The sequence below is a fragment of the Jatropha curcas genome, chromosome 8 (assembly GCF_041381405.1).
Source record: "Jatropha curcas cultivar XTBG-Jc1 chromosome 8, XTBG_Jcur_1.0, whole genome shotgun sequence".
In the NCBI taxonomy this organism is placed as follows: Eukaryota; Viridiplantae; Streptophyta; class Magnoliopsida; order Malpighiales; family Euphorbiaceae; genus Jatropha; species Jatropha curcas.
The window spans coordinates 1,438,162-1,456,814 of record NC_143158.1 but is presented as its reverse complement, the minus strand read 5'-3'; the positions used below and the strand labels follow the sequence as shown (position 1 = coordinate 1,456,814).

Here is an 18,653-nt window from a genome sequence, read left to right as displayed (position 1 = left end):
GTTAGAAAGATATAATCTGAAATTGGAAAAATCATATCTCAGAATTGTTAAAGTTGGAGAGTTAAATGATATAAATTTTTCTGAAATGGGATAGTAAATGGGAATCAAAGTACGGTAGTTGAATCAAATCCATGAATCATCCCACTATTATTGTTTGTTATCATGCGGAATCAAAGAACATTCTCTCCCACCAAGACTTTGGACAATTTCTTTCTTCCCCATCCACACCTTCTCTTCCTTTTATATATATTCCTCTTCATCAAAAAAAGAGTTGCTTCGGAAGATTCTTTCTGGAGCTTCATTTGAAGCGTGCAATAAAAAGAATGTTTGCTGTCTTTTCCTTTTCAGTTTTCTATTCCATTTGGCATTTCCAATACAAACACATATATATATGCCATGCATGTTCTTACTCTTTACGTCTACTAAGTTAACCACTCGTTCAATTCCAAATTATTAAAGAAGACTAATAATCAAACCTACCCAATTAGCCTACTCTAATCATTTTATAAGATAACCATCATTTCTCCAATTTCAATTTTACTAATTGAAGAAATATATTTTTGATGTTTTTATTTAAATTTTTAACAATCAAATGTGAGAAATTTTAAATTTAAACACATATATTTGAAAGCTCAAATTTAAATGTTCTTTTTTATAAATTTGAATATATTAAAATCAGAGTCAGCGATTCGTTAGTTAGTAGTTACTAATAGTGGATAATATTAAACAGTTAGAAATTTCGTTAAAAGAAAAACAAAGAAATCATTGGGCATCTCAAAATCAAATTAAGATTGACTAAATCAGTTTGATTAATTCCTATTGGGTTTTTCTTTTTTCTTTCACATTGGAAATATTACTCCGTCAACTAATTACAGAAACCAAGTACATCTGAATCTGATTTTTCTTTTTACTTACAATTTATCTAAATTTTGAGTAATAAAAGGAATATTTTTGCTATAATTCAGCCAACAACTACAATAAATATATAAATAAACAAAAGCATCACAAAAAAAAAAAAAAAAAAAAAAGACACTGAAATCAAGAATATTTTTCCAAAAATGAAAAAGAAAAAACAATTTATATATTATTGGCAAAATCAATTCGAGAATGGCATAAAGTTTGTTTTAGGCGTTTTAAAATTTTTTATCCTAACCCTAAGTATAAATACACGAAACATAAGACAAGCATTTATATATACGTGGATCCCAAAATGTTATACAGCCTTTACAAGGTTGCTTCAATTCCCATGGTAAAGGCCGGCCTATATACCTAAGCTAAGCTAAGTAGGTTTGTTTCTAATTATAATTAATCACGATACTAAGATGGGAGTTTAAGGTTTTTTGCAGTGTCAATGCAGACTTTTTTATGGCTTAATTAGTAGCTTTAGGAAGGGATGTTGGGACTTCAAATGTTAGTTGGTGGGCCTTATTATTTCTTAGCAAAATCTGATTATAGCCCAACTTCAAAAGCATAATAATAAAGTATTGAAAAAATAATAATAATAATAATAATAATAAAGGCTCCATTACCTAATTTATAAATTTTGTATTTATGAGACAGTATGAAAAGGCATTGCTCGGCCTACTACTTTAGTTGGGTGGTTACTTGTTAGGCAAAAGTGGGATTAATGGCCAGGATCTTTTAGTTTTTTGTGACAAATACTGATCCTTTGGTACAGTTTAGTTTGACATGACAAAATTTTAGGTCTCCTCAGTTATCAAAATCTATACAATATGGGCTGGGCTTCATCGAAGTCCGAAAGCAATAAAACACCCCTATGCAAACCCAATTGCTCGGTTAAGTATACATTAGGTCCACTACAAGAAACCCAAAACCTTGCACATATTGGGCTTCTGATGCTTAGCCCAATGGACGTCGTATCGGCTTTTGAGCCGAAATCCTGCTATTATTAACGTCGTTAGTGTTTTTCTTTTTTCTTTTTTTTTGTTTTTTTCGAAAAGAAGGTAATTTCCAAACTTTTTTTTTTTTTTTTTTTTTATATGGTCTATATCAAATTAATTCAAGATTTCAAGTCTAATGATTGTTAGGCGGCTTAACAAAAAATCAATGGTAAAGGGTCTTCAAATGTTATCAGTCAATATTTCAAGGTAGGAATTTTCGAAGCATGTGTTTGATTAAGCGTTTCATGGGAAAGACTTTCCATTTCTTCATCCATATTTTGTGGGATTGTCATCATAACAATTCTGAATTCAAAATTGTTGGCTTCGCAATAAGCAAATTGTTTAAATTGCATGATATAATATAATTCTTCAAATTCTAGAAAATTACAAGAATTTAATATTTATTAAATTCGTTCAGTTTTACAGATGGTGTATTAGACCGTAAATGACAATTCAAGCTGTGAGTCAGCCGCGCGAACAGTCACTCATTTTCTTTTGCGGTCAATAATTGTATGTATGATTTGCATGCCGGTTTGAAGCAGCTTAAGAATAAATAAACCAAGCGTGCGAAAATTGCGAGTAATATTAGAGCGATTACTTATCATCTCAGCTGTGGGACACAAACTCCACTATTTTTTTATTTGTTTATTTATTTATTCATTTTCAGTTAATGGGTCCTATCCTATAATCAGTGGATCATAAAGTTACACCATTGCCTTAGTCCTAATGTACATCACATGTATTCTAATTTCTAATATTTTTTTTTATCAGTCGGAGGGTGACGTGCCTGATTCATTTTACGTGGCCGTGGTTTAACCACACTTTATAATCATAAAGCCACAATTATTTACCTAAATTAATGGTTCTGATTGGTTCATCTCCATTAGACAGTGACTTTCCTTGTCTTTCAAATGGCCACGTGTCCCTCTTCCTTTCCAGTTTGTATTTAAAAATTAAAATACTAAGAATTTAGCTAGAGGATATTTTGTTTGGACTGGATTTGGGTTGGGTTGGGTTATAACGTATCTCAGTCTCAAGTTGTTGTAGTTAGATTATTATTCTAATAATAATAATGATAATAATAAAATAAACGAATTAAGAAAGAAAAGAGTTGACACGTGGTGGGACCTACTCAAGTAATGGGTTCAACGCCTAGCATGATTTTGTGTGCCAGAGGTGCACCGCAACAGGGCCTGGGCTGGGTTGGGGTTGGAGTTGGAGTTGGAGTTGGAGTTTGATGGGAGGGGGGCCTCCTCTTCCTCATATCCATGTGAACACTAAAAAGCGATAGCATCGGAATGCTAACACGTGCCACTCCCTCCTCTTACACTCCCCACGTGGACTCACTAGACGAGGATTGGTCCCCACAAGACAAGATGCCCTTTACATGTCCCCACACCTTCAGGCCTCCCTCCGCAATTAGTCCTTGTCAGCGCTTGGCCCCACATCACATAGTAATATGTCCACTTGGTTGACACGCGTCCTCCGATAAAACTTCCAAAAACGGGATTTAGTCGCTTTACGGGTCCCACGTGATCGACTTCTCACGTTCACCTCTCGTCACTTGTACTGTTACTAATTTACTGCTACTGTATATCAAACTTCTGGTAAATGTACGCGTGGAGTCATAGGACAATATTTACCAACAATAACAAAGCTTACTCTATTCTGAAATTAATTACATTAACATGAATCCTAGATTAATCAGATTTGGACAATATAGGTGTTGTTTTAACTTTGTCCTTCACGTGGTGTCTATGATGAGGCTATAAAGAGGAAATTCGCATCTCAACTGTCACGCAGATGGCACGTGATTTTGCTGTGAAGGGTAAGGCTAACTGGGAAAGCAAGAAAACAAGGAGTGCCAGCTCAGGTGGGACAAGAGCACAGAGAGGTATTAAAAAAGGGTGTTTGCCTTTTCCAACCGTGTAAATTTTTATTTTTATTTTTATTTTTTTAATTGGTGATGATGATGATGATGATCTGAAAGTGTGCCCCAATGTGATCTGAAAGAGGCGAGTCACATGCCTGCGTTTTCTTTTTATTAAATTCTGATTCCCTCAAATATTTGACTTCCACTGCCACTTTGCCAATATTAGGAGGGCAAAGTACAGTGGGTTAAGCCAGACTCTGACATGTGGCGTGTTCTAATTGGGTAAAAGGCGAAGTGAGGCATAGCAAATTGCTGCGGCGGTGTCAATGGATTATGGATGGATAACTTATCCGTCTGCTCCCCAACTTTGTGAAATTGATAACTCCGAAAATTAAAAAGGTCCAACCGCCTTTTCATAGGTTGCAGAAAGAAAAAAAAAAAGGAAGAAAGAATCAGAATCCAGGAACGTCAGGTTCAGGTTCAGGTTCATGCACAAGACAACTTCTTGTAATTTGTTATTAATACATAAAAGTGAATGCCGTCTGATCATTTTTACAGAAAAATAACATGTCGATCATTCATAGTTATACCACCATTTCTCAACCTCCCTCTAATAAGAGGATTATGTCATAATTTTCTTATAAAAAATATATATATATTTTTGCGAAATAATTTTATTTATATATTTATGATTTGTGTGTATATATATAAAAGAAGATTTGTTGGAAATGTATTATCAATATAAACAGCATATTAACCACAAAATTAAATTACTTCTGTTTTTTTACAAGAATTATTAAACCAAAGAAAGGGATAAAGAAAAGGCAATATACCAAAAAGCAAAATTAATACAGAAGGTATATAGAATCCAAGATGATATTTCTTGTTAATAGCAGCTAAAAGCCACCTCCTAAAAGCGAAAATGGATAAGGCGGTGGCGGTCTTGCATCCACCCCCGCCTCCAGTCCTGCAAAATAACTAATTTCCCCTACCCTATCACCGCCATAAACTATCAAACCGTTCCCTGGCGGAGACACCGCTACAGTCACACTATTCCCAATCCCTGCACCTACTGAAGAACCCGACGTTAACAGACCAGGCTCTATCAAACAACCGTAGTTTCCTTCTCCTAACCATCTTATAGGATTTGTCTCCGGCGACGGGGATGATTGCCAAAGGTTATTATTCTCTTGTGACGATATTACCCCTATGTTTCCCTCCTCTTCTTCTTCTTCAGACTTAACAGAACTAGAAACGGCGGCTCCACCAGAGGACGACGAAGAAGAAGAAATCATAAGACGGCGTTTCTTTTCAGTTAATTGTCTGGTTCGTTCCTTCTGGAGCATCATGCGAGGAAGAAGATCAGGGTCCTCGACGACTTTGTTAAGAAAAGCCATCATTTGTTGAGGTCTTCTCTCCGTAGCCTCTAAACGTTTGTTCATCCCTTCAAGCTCTTTCTCTAGAAGCTTCTGTTCCTGCTTCAACCTCGCTATCTCCATAACCAACTCTTCATTGTCAAAGTCCTCAATTTTACCTTGCATAAATGAGCTCTTACTATGCTTTCTACGAACTATATTCTTCAGTAACTGCTTTTGGCCTCTTAAGAAACATTCATTTGCGAATTCCCATCTATCGGGATCCACTTTTCTAAAACCCTGTTAATAATTAAAATTAACGTTAAAACACTATTAATTAATAATATTTTAGGCGTATTTATATTAATTAATTATAATTAGAGGGACTTACATAGGTGTTTAATTGACGAACGAAGCTAGAGAAGTTGTTGTGTTTGAAATAAGCAGGTAAGATCCTCTGTGAGAAATCTAACGGGTCGATGACGATGAAGCTGTTATTGGCTTTGCCCCAACTGATTATCGTATCCGTCTTTGGATCATTGACAATCTGATAAGTCTTCATAACGAACGGTGCTACGACGTTGTTAGACTCCATCCCATAAACTAGGCTGTATTTAATTCTCCTCTAAAAGAAAGTGAAGCTGCTTCTTATGGAGGAAGGAGGAGAAGCAGGTGGTGCGGATGGGTTGGGCCGTCTCACAGCCGGCTCTTTATTTTTATTTTTATTATTATTATTATTATTTTAATGTCGTTGAGGTAGCACCGCAATATATAAGCGGACGCGCGCCTACTGTAAGATGAGTTAACGTGGCAGGAAGCCAAACCCGTATGGTTTGTGATATTTCTTGGGTCACGAGAATGGGACCCACGTGCCTCCGCTTTTATAATCTTTTGTTACAAGTCCGTGGTCCCTCATGGTTAGATATTTTCAGATGGAATGGTTTTCTAACTCGCAATCGACGCGCGTGTCATGCGTGTACCGGTAAGGGTGTTACGTGGACGTGGTCCCGGTTTTTGACAACAAATTGGGGAAACACAGACAGGCTCAGCAGTCAGCAACTTGAGTTTGGGATCAATGCTCGCTCTTTTGGAACTATAGGTGTTTTTTTCCAATGTATATTGCTTATATTTGAACTCCATATATGTTATCTCTGTCTCACTGTTTTTTCAATTTAATTTCCTGAAAAAAAGAATTTATCTACAGTGCTTGTAATGGGCTCAGTCTGTCTTAATGTAAATATTATCTTACAGCAGTAATAAAAATTTAAAAGTAAATAAAAAAAAACAAAAATAAACGCCCACACGATGGCAAGGAGCGTGGAGTATATAAATTATAAAAAATAAAAATAGAAAGGGGGGAGTGTAAAACAGCTTAGATTCGGTAGCTTGGAATCGGATTTGGTTTTGGCTTTACTTTTGGGCTAAGGCAGATTGTGCGTTGGCGCATGGAGTCATTGTCCCTACGTGTCTAATAGCCACGTGTCGCTGCCAAATGTTTTTTTAATTAAGCTTTTCTCTATTTGGACTGTTAGCAGTTTGGGGAGCAAATTTTAATGTTCTAAATCAACGGCTTGTCCCCTTTGTATTGGCTGTTATTATAACTTGTCGTTTTCACTAATTTCCGTATTTCTCATTTTCCAATGTTAAAATTAAATACTGATACTATCTTATGTGTAAAAATATATCTCTAACCTAAAGAAAGTAAATATTTGAAAATTCCCTCGTTTAGAATATTAAATTGGCAATGGATACTTTTCTTGTTTTTGTTAATTTATTTTATTCATTGAGTACAAATTTAAGTTGCTTTATTTTAATATTTTTTTAGTGGACTTTATTTTTAATTATTTAATATACATTACCCATTCCAAACTTTCTGCTTTAGCTTCTGATGCAAGAATTCACATTTTATAAATATCTTCATTAAATGAAACAAAGAATATATATCTTTGATTTCCTCTTTTAGCAAATCAAGATCCATTACCTCCCCTAAAAATCAGTAGTGCGGTCAATAATGTATGCTAAACAATAAATATTTTATTTAATAAACTTAAACTTAATTACTGCAATGTGATAGAGAGGTTTGGTCACAATCATAGCCGCACTCAGCCATTTTGCTAGACAAAAAGTTTGTCCAATTACAATATTTTCCATTTTTCATTATTTTTAAATTGCAATTCTGCAATCACTCTTGCCCATTAAGTTAACCATTAATCACCATATTAAGCGAGTGTTAGAATTCTATAATCACTATGGCTGTTTAATTAATTAGGTGGGCATATATAGAAAATCCTCTAACATTCACATAATTATTTGGGGCCTTAAGCTGGGGAATCCAACCCACATCACCACATGGTTAAAAACCAACTATTTTCTAATACAAATAAAAAATTTAAACTGCCAATCAAATATAATCTAATTGATCTTTAAAAATTTTAAATCATAGTCATTTCAATTTTAATTACAAACGTTTTCGATAAGTTTAAGGGAGTAATACTAAAGTTTTTGGTGGGACAATCCATTAATTTGCAGGTTGTACACATTGATATGACCTCTTTTGTCCTTCTTATTGATCACTCTCATTGGCTCACTATCTTGCGCCCTTGCCATATAGCAATGTGTTTGACCTTGTCTGCATTCACATTACAAGTTTTTTTTTTTTTTTTTTGACATTACATTACAAGTTTAAAACTTGTTGTTAATTAGGTAGAATATAATATTGTTTTATATCTAATCAAACTACTTATATAACTTAATTAATTAGGTTCTATCCTAACCCTAAATTTGTCTAAACCTCCATATCTAGGTATTGATCCAGACCCTTCTTTGTCCTTTCATCCAAAAAAAAAAACAAAAAGATTGAAAATTTGAATGGTCCATATGAAGTGTAATTAGATTTCTTGACTGTTAATTAAGCAAATCCTTTCGAAAGTCCATCATTAAACGTTAATCAAAATTACTAATCAATATCACTATGGAAAAATTGACTAAAAATATCCCATTTCATTATTTAAGAAATAATAAAATGAAATAAATTTATTTAAAAAAAAAATAGAAACTAATATATTTACCGACTTGAAATGTCACACTCCAATACAAATCCACATAGACAAGAGAAATCAAGATTTTATACAGATTTGTGGGGCCTTATTCGATCTTCGTTAGTAAATAGAACTTTAATTTGATTTTGTTTTTATTGAAAATCAAAAATTAAAGAATCATAAGAGGACAAATGTTTTTTCTCTTTTTGCTTCAAAAAAAAAAAAAAAATCATAAAAACGAGGAAAGGTTAAAACTACAGAAATAATGTGTGAAAATAACCAAAGTCTTGAAGTATACTGAAGATCATTTCTTGAGTTTATTACAACTAATCTTGAACTTGTGCTTTTGTCCCATATATATGAATCCAATACATAAATTATAATTTATAACTTTAAAAATTAAGAGTACAGAGGTTCGAATTTAGTATCGATTAATGTCAGGTCATTACTTTTATATAGTTAAAAGTATATAATATCAATTTATTATATATTGTTTATGCGATTAGAGAGAGATTTTGTAATTGATAAAGTATGAAAAAAAAAAATAATACAAAGGTTTAATGGTTGCTAATTAAGTGGATAATAATATAAATTCCACTTTATTTGGTATTATTCCTATGCTATCTGCCATTCAAAAAAAAGTCAAAGAGGATTCCAATTCTTAATATGACGTCAAATTTCTAATCATTTTCTATCTTTTACATCATACACCAGACTTTCTTTGAGTTGAAACAATAAAGAAAAATGTTTTTCTAATATTTTCTATTAAAGAAATAAAAAAGTAGGACATTAGCTTCCTGTTTTTTTGCTTTTCTTATAAATTTAAAAAGTATTTTTACAATAACTGTTATTAATATAAAAAGTCATAATTTCAAGATAATAGCATTAACGGTTAAATTAAAATTTATCAATTTTTATAATTTATTTATCTTTTCTCAGCCAAAGAAACACATAGTGGATAAAATGATTCAAATTCCAACAAATCAAATCACATAAAATGTTAGTAGCAAATAGCAAGTCTCCATCAGTTAGTAGCCAAGTTGGGGTTTAGAATTCCGACCAATAACAATTTGACATCAGTTTCGAAGACAAATGATCAATACATCATAATTAATGCGTGTTATATTTCAAATCTTTCAATAACGGAGGGGTTGAATCTTCAACCGGTAATAATAAAATTATGGAAGTAAAAATGAGTTTCAAAACATTAATCATAAAGAAAATAACATTAATAAAAAAAATAAATAATCTAGAAATGTTAGGTAACATTTTTTTGAATTTTTGATTTGTTTTATTCCTGACGCTCTAATACGTGAATTTCAACCAGAAAAACAGTAATTGAAAACCAAAGTGACCACTTCACTAGAAAAGACTACTAAAAAATAATAAATTCGATTGATTTTCCAGTTCGGTGTGTCCAAAGGGTAGAATTCAAAGTGGTCCAAATTCTATAAAAAAAAAAAAAAAAAAAAAAAAAAAAACAGACATAACGACTGTGCTTGTCCTTTCAAGAAGATCAAATTCTAATTTGTACAAACTCTTGGTCCATTGATGATTTAACATTAAAAAGGCCAGGCCAAGTGGACGGTCGATGAAAATTTCATAAACTTATGTGGCCAATATAATGGACATAGCTGCAGAGAGAGAGAGCTATCGTCAAATTGAGACACATCATTACTTGAATGTCTTTTTTTTTTTTTTTTTTTTTTATCTTTTTCCTATTTTGTTTTTGGGGGGGCTATTTGGTGTTTTGTGCTGCTAAAAATGGTATGTTGATGTCCAGATCAGTCTTCAGGGTACAAGGTTATAAGTTATGTCGGACCCGCTTTAGGACACAGGTGGCGGTGGCACAATTAGAGAATACGAGTCAAGCTCAAACAAACACAGTGAGTTGATGTTAATGGTCAGCAGAGTTACGTATGTGTTTCTATAATAGCATTAGAGAATGACATTTCACCAATTATTTTTAGCAATGCAATTCTTTCCACGTTCATTTGTCACCAACATTGTCACTTTGTTAACTTTTGTTAACCCTACAAAATTATATAAGGTGCTAGCAATGAAAGGCCAAGTATAAGTCAGCAAAAACAGTATATCACAAGCAGAAAAAAAAAAAAAAAAAAAAAAAAAAAAAAAAAAAAAAACTTAGGTTATCGACTTGTGGTTGCAAAAGAAAGTAGTTCTTGCCCTAATCCTGATCTCCGTCGCAACTGACCAACCATATTTATTACACTTAAATACATAAAACTCATAAATGATCTAAGATTTTCGGTATTTACCAAAAATTCTATTAGGAAATTATGTAAACAAATAAAAACAGAGATTTCTAAACCAATAAAAATAGAGATTTCTTAAATATTATTCTCATTTTATCTTTTTCTTTTCTTGAGCGAATGGTACTATCATTTCAATAAAATTTTTACTCTATTAATTGATTTGGTTCATAAGTGATTTATAAATCCGATCTAGGTAACTCGATCCCTAATTGTTCCGTGTATAGCCATTTATCTGTTTTAAACTAACACACTCCCATAATAGGTAATAGATTACATGACTTGCCTACCGTTTCTTTTCGAGAATATATAAAAATTTCATCCGAGAAACGCGCCATTGACAGTAGATGGGCAACTCTGGGTCGGGCCACCTATAGCCTATAGCAAAATTTTCTTTTGGGCCAAGTTTTTTGCTAGTGGGTTTCTAGAGTTGGACCAAATAGGATCTCAGGAACCTTGATCCGGTTGAAGATCCCTTCGCGAACAAAACCTAATAAATATGATGGGTTGGTCCTTCACATAATTCTAAAGTAACTCCTCATCTTATCAGATAATAGTCAACTCATAAATGACAATACTGAAGAGTATAACTAGACCATAACCATCACTAACTATTTTTCATGATCAGTCTATTCTGTATTTTATTTTATTTTTCTATTAACCATCACACTAAAATCACGTTACTCAAAACTATCATCACAGTCGCCTATATATACGCTATATATTAAGTTGTTAACTTAGCTCTGCGCTAGTAGTGAGTTCTCATCCTTCTCATTCTTGCACTTGAGTGCTGTTCATCCTTCAATGGAATTTCATTTTGTCCTGACACTTATCTTAACATGGGTGAGTAACACTATTATGCAAATGCAGTTTGTTTATTGTTTTAGAACAGTTTGTTTATTTTTTTATTATTATTATTATTTGCAGCTTCCTGTAGCTATAAATCAGGTTCAAACCCCAGAGGTCTACTGGCAGTCATTGTCGCCTAATACTCCAATGCCTAAGGCCCTTCGAGATCTTCTACCATCTGGTGCATCTCTTCGACCTCAGCCTTTCTTCTTATTCTCCTTTCTCCATGGTTTCTAATTTCAAACCAAAATGATTTCCAAGAGCTACTGAGTTCTAAGATGGCTTTTTGAAGAAATCACTCTTAAAGCTATTACTCGTCTCTCCGTTGTCAATTTTTTTAAACCACTTTTGTAATTGTACCAACAAATAGTGGATTTAAATTAAGAGCCAGAATACAAATTTTGGACATGTTATGCTAATATTATGATTTCTAACTAAATATAACGTTCACCTTGTCTTACAGAGCAGAAGAGTTTTGAAGATAATGCTATTTCTATAGATATCGGTGGCGTAGGAGTAGATGTGGGCAAAGGAGTTTCAGTAGATGTCCAGCCACCATTCATCCAAGATGCAAAACCATTCCTGTATACTTATGGGGCCTCTGAGTACGAACTCATAACCAACCGAAACGTGACTCTGTTCTTCCTATACAAAGATCTACATCCAGGAACAAAAATGAATCTCTATTTCACCAAATTTGCAGCTAAAACTAAGTTCTTACCTCGCCAAGTTGCTCAGATGATACCATTCTCCTCAAACAAGTTCTCAGAAGTCCTTCACAAATTCTCTATCAAGCCTAATTCAACAAAAGCTGAGATAATGAGGAAGACAATAGAAGAGTGCGAGGAGCCAGCACTATTGGGCGAGGACAAGTATTGTGCTACATCATTGGAAGCAATGGTGGATTTTGGGATTTTGACGCTTGGAAAAAATGTTCAAGCTTTGGCCACGCAAGTTGATAAAGAGGATACACAGCATCAAGAATTTAGCATCATCCGAAAAGTTAGATTAGTTGGGAGCAAGATAGTAGCATGTCATTTCCAAAACTACATTTACCCTGTATTCTACTGCCACAAAACATGTAACACTAAGGCTTACATGGTTCCATTGGTTGGAGCAGATAAAACCCAAGTCAGCGCTGTTGCTGTATGCCATACCGATACATCAAAGTGGAATCCCATGCACTTGGCTTTCCAAGTTCTTAAGGTTGAGCCTGGGACTGTTCCTATTTGTCACTTCCTACCAGAAGGCCACATCGTCTGGGTTGCTAATTAGATCAAAGGAGCTACGAGACAATCACATTGCACCTTATCTTGACTTCTAATTCTCACAGTACGAATGGATATTTACCATGTTGCTTCTTTTTTCATTGTGTATTTCTCATTTTGTCAATGTAAATGATAAGTACAAACTATGCCCTTTTCACTTGCTACCAGATAGTCAATGGAAAAGGCATGTTTCCTTAGTTGAAGCAGCACTTATAAAATGGTTAGTAAGAAAATCTACACAAAATGACCAGCCAGCAAATACTAAAATGATAAAAAAAATTTTGGCTAATAATCAAGTATTTGAGTAAGCAATTAAAATATTTCACAAGAACTTGCATATTGTCTATTCAGGAATAACTAAAAATGATAAAAACTTCAGAAAGGAAGTGGAACTTACAAGTTGTTCTCTAGAAATAATAAAGCATCTGCCAGACTGAAGCTCCTCATGCCCCAAATTAACGAACTCCACAATCTCCATAAATGTACAAGCTGAGAAAACCAGTTACCACTTTATCCATTCATGATAAGCATCAATCTAACATTGAGATTTGAGCCAGTCAAGGCAAACAAGGGCATCGCTATCAATTCATTGTCCAAACCACTTGTAATTGACATTTAACAGATTTTATATGTGCACATCCAAACAGGAGATTTTCACTATCAACAGATGACAAAGGTAGCTACTAACCGCGTTTACGTTATAAATTAACAGCCAAACAAGATAGTTTAACCAAAAACGCATACATATGTTCCAAAAATAAGCCATCGAACAGAGGCTTATATAATAGGTTTCTTTTAATTCAGAATAGTGACTGGCTTCATACAGTAGAATAATAGGGAAACAAAAGGCCCATCCTCCAACCAACAACCCCGAAAAGCATTATTTCTCTGTAACCAGGCGTAGTTACAACGCGATGAAGAATCTGAGTCACATAAACTGCCACCAAAAATTTACACCTCTCCAAGCCTCAAATCAATTACCATATGATGATATCAAAACGCTGTGCTCATTCAGACGTTTCTGAAATTGAGCCAAACGAGTCTGCAGATGTAGAATTCCTGCAGCCTTCTGTGAAAGAATTCCATTTAACTTAGAGATATAATCATCCAGCGGATTGCCTGGTTGATCAGCTTCAGCTAGCAAGTTCATCTCCTGCATGAATCATTGCAATCATTCCAAAACTAACAGTTGCAGAAGAATCTAATAAACTGAAAAGAGATTGTCACTGACCTCCCTAACAATGTTTATCGTATCCTCCACTTGTTTACGGTGGGCAGATATAAGATCCTCTTCTTCCTAAGAAACCATAGCAGAGTTTAATCCGTACATGTAGAGAACCTATCAGAAAACCAATTAGAAGATATCCAGAATGTAATTACCTTCAAAAGGGCATTAAGATCATCATCTGAATGAGAATTATTTGCCATAAAGTCTGGAATATCTCTCAATTTCGCTGGAGCATTAGTTCTCGGCCTATCCCCCATAGCTGGAATTTCATAGGTTTCTAGTTTCTTATTATTCGTCCATGATGGTTTTTCTTGTTCATAAGCTTCCTTGGTGTAATCAAAATCATCATCAGGGATGCCGCTTTGACCACCCATCGGGCGTTTGTAATAATCTGAATATACAGATGCAGCCAAATGTTCCTCTGCCCTGCCACTAGGAACACGATCCACTTTAAGAGGTGGTGATGTTTCTGTTTCTATTGGTTTTCCCCATCCAAATTTGTTCTTTCCATTGGAAATATCAGTTGTATTATTGTCAAAGGCTGTTTCATTAGGCAAAACTGAAGTCAAAGGCAATGCAGTTGAGTCTCTAAGGTTTGAAGAAGACAGCGGATCACGTTTGTTGTTTCCTTTAGAAAGACTCTTGACCCTGGAATGCAAATATCAATCAGAAATTTTCAAGTAAAATTACTGATAAATTCCCACTACTCTTCGTTCAAAGCCTCGTACCGATCAGCATATCTTAGCGTATTTAGAGTATGTTCGCATGAGCCTGAGCTTGGTGAAATGCATGATATCATAACAGTACGAGAGTCACCAACAAATGAATCTCTAAGAACTTCAGTCAGCTTACTCCCTCTGAAGGGAATGTGACCCTGGTCACTGTCAAGAGCTCTAATGCATTCTTTCAAAGCTAATAAGCTCTTGTTGATTTCAGCACCTTCCATTCTATAAAGATGTAAAGCAATTATTTATTCTGTTAAACCCAAAGGATTTTGAGACATCAGTATAAGTTGAAGACCAAAATAAACCCACTGAAAGCAGGCTTGGACCATTTAGAAGCACCACAGTACCCCCAACTATTCATGTGAAATGCGATGCTGAAGGTCCAAAGGAATAACAATAAATATAGAGGGTTCAGAAAAAGAATATAATCCAATCATACCCCACCTTGTTTGTTTATCATTATCAGTAGTATCTGCACCCCGCTCACTCCCAGCCAGATCAATGAAAGACAGCTTTCCTACAAGTCGGGCAGGCTTTGTTTCTGAGCCATCAACTGATCTCTTTATGGCAAGTTGAAGTATAGCATGTGATCGGGAGGATTCCTCATTTGCGCCAGTTGTACCAGTGCTTCTAGTGGCATTTCCTTTCTCAATGAATTCCCTGATTGCCTCAACATCTGAAACTCTGTATTCCTGCAAACCCACAATGCAAACTTGTTGTTTCCCATCCTCCCTCATGCAAAGTTTTCTGCAAAAATAGAACTCTATCAGACTAATCAGCATAATATTCTAGCCTACACAAAACCTACAAACTTAATTAACTCACTTCCGATCATTAAGAAGATCAAAAAGCTTCCCTCCATATATCTCAAAGAAACTGACTGACAATTGAAAGCCTTGGTTCCTGTATGTTTGGTGCATTAGTCTCAATATATCTAGGGAAGCTTTTAGTGGCAATGGTTGCATTGTGTAAGTCTTTCCACTCCCTGACAGGAAAATAAGATCAACCCAAGCTTATTCACAATAATATAACAAGAAAGAGTGAGACAAAGAAAGCTGAAAGAAAGCAAGTGAACACCTGAAAAAATAAATGAAAAATATGGGTTCCCCGCAACCCACCACAAAAGGATACCTTTTCTTTTTTGTTATCAATTCTAGCTTCATTTTTCTAGGAAAGATTAACTCATATTTAACATGTGAACTTTGCACAGGCACCATCACCCCAAATGTCAAGAGTTTCATATTGTCTAAAACTATGAAAGATCATTTCAGGTTTCCAGCACAGACTACAAATAAAAATTGTGTGGTTCCCATTCCAGCAAAAGTATGAGAACGACTTAGAAAAATGTAACTTGAAAATCTAAGGTACAATTAATTTGTCATGTCAGTCAGTATCCAACAGTTAAGTATCATTGAGAATAAGAGTACTTGCCTGTTTGTCCATATGCAAAGCAGGTTGCTTTTGTTCTATTGAAAATTAGAGGAACTATGGGCTCCACAGTCTCAGAATACACCTACGGGGATGAAAAAGAATCTGCTAAAAATCTACTGAATTACATTATAATTATGGACCAAATCTTGTCACACACTCACTTCATCATTTGAAACACCTTCATTCAGCACAGCATCAAAAACGAATTCATGTTTCTCCACATATTCCGTTAAGTCAACCTGCAGAGATGTGGTAGATCAGATTTTCAAAAGAGTGGTGGAGGAAGGTTGATATCAAGTTACTTATATACCCATATTATTGTAACCTAGAAAATCTTGCAATAACAACGAAATTGGTTGGAAGCAAGTATTCTATTTTGCTTAAACAATGAAGCATTCAGCACTCAGTTTCAGTTTCGATGAACAGACTGCTAGCTTATATATTATGATATCAGCAGTCGAGGAATCCGAATATGCCAATATCATCACATATTTTCCAGAGATAATAATGAACTCAAAGGGAAATTCATTAGGTTGGTTTCTGGGGACAGAGGAACTATCACCATAATGAGATATGATTGGCAACTTTTGGAGTATAAGATTCATCTATCAAGAACTCACTTTGAGTTTCGTTTCATGAACTGTAAGAGAATTGGAATTTGGCTCTATGGTAATGATATCATCCTCTTTCTTTGCTATTTCCTTTCTGTTTAATGGTCTCTTGCGTACCTACATATAAGAAATTGCCATTAGCATTTTTATCAATTACTGGGGAAAAAAATTCACTTAATCGGGGCACTACATGGCATGAATAAGAGAAACATCAGAAGAACCTCAATGAGACATACCACAACTTTGATCTTAGCAACACTGTTGGCTCTTTCTCTATCCCCTGAGAAACTTTTAAGAAGGTTATTCTCAGGCAAACCTCGGGATCTGTTTGCTAGTCTGTTGGCTGCTAGATAAGGTTCAAAATCATCAAAACTTTTACCGTGAGCAGGATTATGCATGTATCCGTCGTACAGGCGAGGAACCGACACCTACCAAGGAAACGTATAGATATAAATATATTATTAATCTTGCACATTAGGTTTTTTCTGCTTCTTCAGTGCACATGTCATTTCTCACTCTGTTAATAGGATGTGCAAATAAATAATTGCCCCAGTGTGCAAATATAAGAAAGCTTCAGTTAAACAAGTGACCGAATGCTTCTGCACACCACTTAAATTATAATATTTGAAAGGCAAAGATCAAAGAATTTGCACTTCAAGTTCAATATCACGATATGGATAGTAGTGGTTAGTACTGTCATTCTGACACGTAGAAAGCGCAGAATTTAAAAAAGAAAAACACCAAAACTATTCATACATGTTGGGGCACGCTATAGAAATAACTCCATTGATTTGCGGAGAAATATGAGATAGAAATCATCATTAAGGGCTACTAAATGGTCGCGTTGCAACGATGAACATGCATTTTCTTTTATAGCGTTTTAAACAACGAAATCGTAATTTGTAAATTCGAATAGATGATATCTAAAACACGGCAAAAATCATCAAATCGAGCGTAACTTCCAAAAAAAAAAAAAAAAAAGCAATAATAAATTAACGATTCAATTGAAAATAAAAGTCGCCATCCCGATCAATGCGACTACGCGATTGTTTTATTGGAAGGAAAAAATCTGATACCTCTGGCAATAGCTCGGTATCAAAAGAATGCAGATCGAGCAAGCCAGGGCTGAGCTCACTCGGCGACACATGATCATCCCCATTCCTTCTCACACTCGATGACCGGGAGTAAACCGGTGGCGTTGACGGGTCCATTGACTGCATGCTCCGGTTCATCCTCGAACCGTACCCGAAGTCCTACAATCACCCATTGCAAAAGCATAAAAACGACGAGGCGTTTTAGGAAATGTAAAGCTACTTTAGATTAACTGTAATTATCAGTAAAAAGAAAAGGTAAGGACCTGGGACGACGTTTGAAGCCATCTGCCACTGTCAAGGAAGTTATCGGAATATTGACGCTGGTGGTGAACAGTCGAACTGGATCTCGACATCTGTCTCCCAACCGCATTCATCTTCTACTCAAAATATCTTTCCCTTCCTTTGACTCTCTCTTAATATCTCAATTTTCAAATCAAAATTTTCAAAACAAGAATCTGCCGGCTACACAGTAGCAGAGCTATATATAAATATACATGTACAAATAGATTATAGGAGCTTTTGAGAGAAGCTTCAGTGGAGAAAATGGTGGTTGTGATTTTTTTTTTTTTTTTTCCTTTTGTTTAAGCTCTCTTTTTCTTTCTTTTTTAAACTGGCAGTACACGAGAGAAATAATGCGTTTGAAACTTTGTAAAGAAACACCCGGGTTTGCATCAATCCAAGATGGGCACTGCACTTTAACTCCATGAGCTCGGCGCGTGTCTGCACCATGACAGAAGAGTAGGATTGGATGGGTTGACGAGTGGCGGGACCCCATGTTTTTCTTTTCTAATGAGTGAAGGGAGATGAACGACGCTTGGCTTGGCTCCCTCCTTTTGACCTTGCATAGTGAATAAATAAATAAATAAAGCGAGGGGTACATCACGCGCAAAGGTAAAAGAAAAAAGTTCACGCGCGCATGGCTTTGACAGTTGGCTGAAAGATTGAAGTGGTCAAGATTTTTTTGTTGGTTTGGTAAGAGTCAAGGAGACCGGAGTGAGCAATTGGGG

The 18,653-nt window shown here is 35.0% G+C and overlaps 3 protein-coding genes across 3 annotated transcripts; 1 reads left to right on the top strand and 2 right to left on the bottom strand.

The window, feature by feature from the left end:
• Positions 1–4,588: 4,588 nt before the first annotated feature.
• HSFC1 (heat shock transcription factor C1) lies at positions 4,589–5,867 on the bottom strand. The gene is made up of 2 exons (XM_012221290.4): positions 5,521–5,867; positions 4,589–5,429 (listed from the first exon to the last, which is right to left on the bottom strand). The coding sequence occupies exons 1-2, from the start codon at positions 5,722–5,724 to the stop codon at positions 4,671–4,673; spliced, it is 963 nt and encodes a 320-aa protein (XP_012076680.1). The 5' UTR covers positions 5,725–5,867; the 3' UTR covers positions 4,589–4,670.
• Positions 5,868–10,774: 4,907 nt separating this feature from the next.
• LOC105637709 (BURP domain protein RD22) lies at positions 10,775–12,702 on the top strand. The gene is made up of 3 exons (XM_012221287.4): positions 10,775–11,283; positions 11,368–11,470; positions 11,753–12,702. Exons 1-3 carry the CDS (start codon positions 11,245–11,247, stop codon positions 12,562–12,564), a joined length of 954 nt encoding a protein of 317 aa, XP_012076677.1. The 5' UTR covers positions 10,775–11,244; the 3' UTR covers positions 12,565–12,702.
• Positions 12,703–13,146: 444 nt separating this feature from the next.
• Positions 13,147–18,334, bottom strand: LOC105637710 (kinesin-like protein KIN-13B). Its single transcript, XM_089724910.1, has 12 exons — positions 17,910–18,334; positions 17,629–17,805; positions 16,789–16,980; positions 16,562–16,669; positions 16,103–16,180; positions 15,938–16,023; positions 15,336–15,491; positions 14,955–15,257; positions 14,514–14,732; positions 13,938–14,433; positions 13,789–13,854; positions 13,147–13,710 (listed from the first exon to the last, which is right to left on the bottom strand). The coding sequence occupies exons 1-12, from the start codon at positions 18,018–18,020 to the stop codon at positions 13,531–13,533; spliced, it is 2,172 nt and encodes a 723-aa protein (XP_089581036.1). The 5' UTR covers positions 18,021–18,334; the 3' UTR covers positions 13,147–13,530.
• Positions 18,335–18,653: the final 319 nt, after the last annotated feature.